At 33.6% G+C, this 7,482-nt stretch overlaps 1 protein-coding gene across 1 annotated transcript in view; it reads right to left on the bottom strand.

The window, feature by feature from the left end:
* Positions 1 to 2,639: 2,639 nt before the first annotated feature.
* The window catches only part of LOC111615946 (piggyBac transposable element-derived protein 3-like), a 17,007-nt gene continuing 12,164 nt past the window's right edge, over positions 2,640 to 7,482 (bottom strand). The window contains exon 2 of the mRNA XM_023357381.1: positions 2,640 to 4,710. Coding sequence (XP_023213149.1) covers positions 2,987 to 4,696 — 1,710 coding nt within the window. The 5' untranslated portion in view covers positions 4,697 to 4,710 and the 3' untranslated portion in view covers positions 2,640 to 2,986. The remainder of the gene's footprint in view (positions 4,711 to 7,482) is intronic.

The following is a 7,482-nucleotide window of genomic DNA, read 5'->3' as shown; positions in this document are numbered from 1 at the left end:
TATATATAAAAATGGACATGTATGTCCCTATATTTCACTTTTTCGCCAAAACTACACATCGCACGTGAATGGTGTTTGTATGTGGTAGTAGCCCCAAGTCTCCATTCGTGCACCAGGGAGGTTGCGTCTGGATAGCTATAAGGGTGCGGGAGATATGGGGCTGAAAGTGGTTGAAAGTGGCTTTCTATTTCGAATGTTTTGTTCCAATTTGTTCGAACAAATTCGAACATGAAAATTCTAATATTGGTTCGATTATATTCGTTTCAGAAACGTTGAAAATAGTTCGTTTGACTTGACGTGAACAGGAGACATTCAGAAATAGAATCTGGACCAGGTCTCTAATTAGTCTGGAAACGGGGGACCTAATTCTTGCATTCTGTGAAAACGGATAAGATTGGCTATAATGTAATTATCTTAATCTTCACTATCGTTACTTTTTGCCCAGCGAAGCGGGTCCTTGCAGCTAGTAATATATAAAAATATAAAACGTTTAATAAAATATCATAACAGATTGCGTCAAATTTCGAATATTGTCGAGTGTGTTAAGAAACTCGTTGCAAAATTTTTTTAATCGTTTATCCCATGGACAAATTCCTCGTGCACTGGTGTTTGGTACATTTCATATATAACAATACAATCAGATCTGAAAATTAACATAACGACATTAGAATTTCAGTAGCGTAGCGAAAGGAGTATATCATGCACCGGGCGTCACCCAAAGAGGGGGGCCCAAATGGTCTCCAAGACAAACTATAAGTGTTTCTGGAGGGAAGGGGGCGCCAATAAATTGTGTGTACTCAGGCGCCAGTTATGTTCGCTACGCCACTGAAGAGTTTCATCTACAGAATTTTTTTATTACTAAACAGGAAATGATGTTACGATTCTTAATGTCTTGTTTCATAAGCACGTGAAGAATAATAATACCTTAACATAATTGTTACAAGTAAGAAAATAACTAAAATGGAGTGATCCGATGTCTTATGACTCCAGCACCTCATATCTTCGACTATAACCTGTTTTTTGATAATGCCTAAGAAGTGGATCCTATTATTTGTACAGAGTTGTTTGTATTTAATCAGAAGTTGCGTTCGAATCCGTGATCTAAACCTTTAGCTCTCTTCCTCTTACCGTTTTTCGTCGAGAAAGTCACGTAACTCCTTTGTAAATTTAAACATTTTACCGAATTTTAACTAATTTAAAGTGCCAGATTGAATGTGACTAGTTGTTCATTAAGTTGCTAATCAAATTTAAATTTCGTTCTTTTCATTTATGCGGCTACACTATCACATCATCCAACGAAGCCATAAATGCCTTAATTTGATCTATAAATTATTTTGCACAATAGAGAATTATGTTCCTTTGAAACCGTAGGCGTAAATTTGTTATAAGGCTTTTTATGCAAATTTCTTTTATATTAAACAGAAAATAATTAAATTCAAATACTTTTTCAGAAATAATGCTGTGAATATACTGATAATCCCTTTTCATATACTGTATATAGGTATATTTACTGATAAATATAACTATTAGTTTTAACTAAATGACAATTTATTGCAATATATAAGGCTGAATGTAATTATGCTTTTAAGAAATTATGGACTTAATATACAATATTATATAAGTGTTTCATAAGTGTACCATATCCAATTAAACTGAAATAAGCTATCATATTGGATTTTTCCACTCATTTGTATGTAGAAATATCAATATAAACTTTATATAAAACTGAGTAATAGACGAATATAAAATTATATATTGCAATAAGAATCAGAAGCATATTATTTATGAGAAAATTAGTAGTCTATAAATGTGGAATGAAGTGTTCCAATAATTCAAATGACTGTCTCACTATTAATATTCGGCATTTCTAAACACCGTCTGAACGTCATCATAACATTTATATTCATATACATTTATACATTTTCATTTATATTTACACTTTTATTTTAAAAACATTAATTTTTCGAAAAAATTAGTTTTATAAATTATAAATGCTAATGACAATTAACAAAATTAAGTTCGCCTCCACTTGAAATTCGATAATACACCTCACTCGTCCTTTATCCACTCAACTTTAATGGCATTTATCTCCCTAATACACGAACTCGCTTAAAATTTGAGAAATTTTCAAAAAGGTACGAAAATTATAAAGGTATAAATTGGATGAACTTAACTACCTACGAATTTCTAAATAAACTTTGCCTTTTTCGGTAAGCATTTAGCAAGATTTTACAGATTTTTGTGTAGAAATTTAAAATATTTTTACATTATAAACATTAGTTTTAGATTAAGAATTCTTCCATCCGTGTACAGTACAACTTTTATCATATCAGCGCGAGTTACAAACTGGTATGTGAAAACTCAGAACAAAATATGATTCCACACATATTTTAAAAATTCAAAAAATAAAATTAATTTTTATTATATACGTAGAAAAATATGAGAAAATTACTACTACAGGTAGTCATTAGTATAGTATTTTTCAATTCTTGCTATTATAAAGTTACTTTAACAAGTGATAACTTACATTAATTAATAACTTTAAAATTTACACATTAATATAACAAAATTTCCGAAATAAAATAAAATCCGTAAAATTTTGGCACTATCCTAGAAACAGTGAAAACATTGTTTTGTACATTTCCGCTTGCATCCAATTTTTTTTACATTCATCTCTGTTTGCCGACTGTGATGACGTCAAATGTATGTCAATCAATATCACTATAGAATTATATTTCAAAATACATAAAAAATACAAAATCAAATCGTCAAGGGCCAAATCTGTACGTAAACAAATATCGTTTTGTACAATTTGTTGTAAAATTTATGCATTTATAGCTCTTTAATACAGAATTATATTAAACTGTGCAGATCCCTTTGTTGTTAGCATTTACGCTTCCAGAAACGTTTTTCATGTAGCTTATCCTTACAATTTGTGCAAACAGTTCGTGACCGCCTCCTTAAGCTACTACTGATGCACACACAGCTACGGGCTTTCCTTCTTCGCGGAAGTTTCTCCAGCCTCTGGTTCGTGAGAGTTGTTTGTAGTCAACTTGGTGGCCATCCACTCCTCCGCCAAGCTCTCGATTACGGCCACGTGATACGCGTCTCGAGATTTCACTCTCCCTCGTCCCGCAAAATTCTCTTTGTAAAGCATGTAGCTATTCAACGCCATCCTCGCTATGACGTTGAAAGCTAAATTCTTCCAATACTTCGTTGACCTACTTTTATCAAAACATACATATAACACCATATCGGATATATCGACCCCGCTCATATATTTGTTATAATTTTGAATTATTTCTGGCTTTATTTTAGCCTTTCCATTTCTAATTACTTCTACATCTCGTGCCCATGCGTGGCTGGATAATATAAAGATAGGGTTCTTTTGTGACTGCTTCTCTTTAATGCCGCAGGCTAACACGGGACCAGAACGGAAATATAATGTTTCTCCGGTTGCAAAGTTCTTCTTGAACTGTTTGGGTAGCATTTTCTGGTTCCCCCGAACAGTTCCAGTGACATAAGTCTGTAGAGAATACAGACGTTGAACAAGGGGAACCGACATGAAACATCTGTCGATAAAGAAATGGTACCCTTTGTTCAGGTAAATACCAATCTCGAACAGTTTTTGCACAACAGTACAGCCTAAACCTAATTCTGAGATGCTGTGATCCTCCTGCTGAGACTCGGCCCGTTCAAAATGGAAAAATCCCAAGCAGTAGCTAGATACTGAGTCGATCATCATCCAGAATTTGAAACCCAGATAGATTTCGTCAATGGATATTTCCTGATGAGGAGTGTAATGGTGTTGAGAGACTCTGTTCAAATGATTCAAAAGAGGCTGGAATTTGGCACACGGATCATAACCAGATTCTCCACGCCCAGGCAACTTACTCTCATCGACGACATGGAAAAAACTTACCAATTGACAAAAACGCTGTTTAGATAACATTTCCCGAAACCACGAATCAGATTGGATGGGAGAAGTGCACCAGTATCTAGCTGGATCTGATGATTCTTTGCGACCTACATTTAAAATACACGCCAAAAACCCTTTCATCTCTGGAACAGAGACTTTGGTCCAGTTCTTCAAATAAGACGGTACGTTATTCCCCATGCCATTTAACACTTGCTGCGCATATCGATTGGTTTCCTCCACCATAAGAGACAGCAAAGTACTGGTGAAAAACAGATAGAAATAAACGATCGGAGGAGAATCGGGAGGCGGCATATGTTTTGGGCCAGGTACCTCACGAAAAGAAAAAGGAAAAGGTTGAGGTTCTTCTGGTGAAAAAACTTCCCGGTAGTCCCGATCTTCCATTTCATCATCACTGTCATAATGTGCAGCCGAGGTGGAAGGAGTGACTACATCATGTTCAGGTTCATAGTCTTCATCATCAGAACTGGAGAGGGAGTATTGACTTGCAGAATCCAAGTCATCTTCAGATTCATAGTATTCATCTCCAAAAATACTTAGATCGGATTCATATTCAGAGTCACCTGTCATCCGATCTAAATTCTCCATTTCGAAATCATTGTCAGAAGCGGCAGCCGGGTGGGAGAGAGTTAGTAAAGCTATATCAACCTCAGGTTCATAGTCGTTTTCTCTAAGACTACGTACATCAGACTCAATTTCAGAGTCACTTGTCATCAAATCGAAATACTCTTCGCAACCACTGGTTTCGCTTTCAGACATTTTGTAGAAAAATCCTGTTTAGAATAAAAACCGTATTACTATAGAAAATAATAAAATACAGTAGATTCTCGATATTCCGACGGATTCAGTGATCCCTGACAGACTGACACAAATGAAATTTTCTACTTACCACTTGGTATGCGCGACAGATAGAATCAGTTATAGTGCAATATGGGTATGTTATTGTCAGTTGTTTGTTGCAAATGCGGAGCATTCAAGTGTTTTCTGCTGCATTGGTAATTACAGTGGCGCGTTATTTTATAAGGTAAAAAGTCTGTTGCTTGGGGTTTCACAAACTGGGCGTCCCTAACAAATCTTTTTTTTTAAAAAATTTTGTATTTATTTTTAAACAATACTCCACCTCTTTCTCTCTTAATTTTATTTATAATCGACACATGCATAATAGACATAACAAATTGTTCAGTGGTCACCTAAATAAAAAAGATTCTAAAAACATAAACTACTTTCGGACTAGGCACTGTTTCATTTGCCATTGCTTAGTTGCATTTTACTTTTAATTTATTTAATTTAAAATACATCCTCCCTATTTCAAATTAATATTGTCTTGTCCCTGTACATCATACTTTTCCGCTAACAATAAAGTCGTGCTGGTGATGTATCTAAAATCTTTCAGGAGAAATTTTTTGAATTATAATAACGTCGTATATAGTTAATTTAGTATAGTATTCCATCTAATTCTGTTTTCGAGACAAAAAAAATGACAGTGGGATTTTATGGGTCTACAATTTGTTCAATTCGCAGCCAAAAAAAAAACCTGATGGGAATGCACAAAACAGTATGCGAATCGCTACTTTAACACCTGTTGCATCTATTTTTGTAATAAAACATTATATTTCCAAACAGAAGTCTTTATGTAGTATTTGCCGAAAGGTTTTCTACCATAAAAATTAATCGATTCTAGAATAATTTGACTCGAACATTTTCAAAACACGTATATCCTTTTAGGGATGATTTATATAAAATATGCTATAAACAACGAATGATAAAAATACTTATCGAGTGTGCGTCGTTCGAATACGCCATTGCTTAAGCTTTCTTTTGTCGCGGATCGGTACAATGAAAGACAGACGCGTACTAAGCGTCACGTGACATTTTACCGTATTCCATTCGTCATGTAACTACTCACTCGCCTGGCATCTCTGACGTGTTTTTAGATAACTTATTCTTAAGTTAACTAAAAAATCTACTAATGTGAGGTAGATAATAAGAAATTTTCATCATTATTCTCTACATCACATCATTAGTTTTCAGTTAATTTAATTATACCAAGGCCTAAATGCAATTGTTATATTTTAACTTATTGTTGTCGAGTAAGAATTTCCTTGTCTTTACTGAGATCACGTGATATATCAATGACGCCATATTTTAAATAAAAAAGATTCTAAAAACATAAACTACTTTCGGACTAGGCACTGTTTCATTTGCCATTGCTTAGTTGCATTTTACTTTTAATTTATTTAATTTAAAATACATCCTCCCTATTTCAAATTAATATTGTCTTGCCCCTGTACATCATACTTTTCCGCTAACAATAAAGTCGTGCTGGTGATGTATCTAAAATCTTTCAGCAGAAATTTTTTGAATTAAAATAACGTCGTATATAGTTAATTTAGTATAGTATTCCATCTAATTCTGTTTTCGAGACAAAAAAATGACAGTGGGATTTTATGGGTCTACAATTTGTTCAATTCGCAGCCAAAAAAAAAACCTGATGGGAATGCACAAAACAGTATGCGAATCGCTACTTTAACACCTGTTGCATCTATTTTTGTAATAAAACATTATATTTCCAAACAGAAGTCTTTATGTAGTATTTGCCGAAAGGTTTTCTACCATAAAAATTAATCGATTCTAGAATAATTTGACTCGAACATTTTCAAAACACGTATATCCTTTTAGGGATGATTTATATAAAATATGCTATAAACAACGAATGATAAAAATACTTATCGAGTGTGCGTCGTTCGAATACGCCATTGCTTAAGCTTTCTTTTGTCGCGGATCGGTACAATGAAAGACAGACGCGTACTAAGCGTCACGTGACATTTTACCGTATTCCATTCGTCATGTAACTACTCACTCGCCTGGCATCTCTGACGTGTTTTTAGATAACTTATTCTTAAGTTAACTAAAAAATCTACTAATGTGAGGTAGATAATAAGAAATTTTCATCATTATTCTCTACATCACATCATTAGTTTTCAGTTAATTTAATTATACCAAGGCCTAAATGCAATTGTTATATTTTAACTTATTGTTGTCGAGTAAGAATTTCCTTGTCTTTACTGAGATCACGTGATATATCAATGACGCCATATTTTCTATCACGTGATTTATCTTCGCCTCGGAAGATCACCCCGGACTACACATCGACAAACTTTGCATTAGTTACGTTTCCGGTAATACCGTAACGTTCTACAAGAAACAATTTTTAAAAACTACAATAATAAATAACCGAATTTCTTTAAAATTCAGATTAAATTCCTATAATCCTAAATTAAATAAATACAAATTTCTTATCTAAATTTAGAAAAATATTATTTTATTTGTACGTGACTAATTGCATTTAAAGACTTTTGTTTAGAAATAAAGCGCTTTATCTAAAACAATTGATGAAGCGTGCGTTAGTGTAATAATCAAACTTTTTGTGTTGACAGAGTAGTACTTTTGTCAAATTAAATAATTACAGTAAGCGTCGTTTATCCGAAATTATTTCAGCCGTCAAATTTAAATTTTCGCTAGTGCAGTGGCGCTGCAATCTTTGG

The sequence above is a fragment of the Centruroides sculpturatus genome, unplaced genomic scaffold (genome assembly GCF_000671375.1).
Source record: "Centruroides sculpturatus isolate CEXI.00-Female unplaced genomic scaffold, Cexi_2.0 scaffold2098, whole genome shotgun sequence".
Lineage (NCBI taxonomy): Eukaryota > Metazoa > Arthropoda > Arachnida > Scorpiones > Buthidae > Centruroides > Centruroides sculpturatus.
Note: the sequence above shows the minus strand (reverse complement) of the source record. Positions and strands in the feature narration are given on the sequence as shown.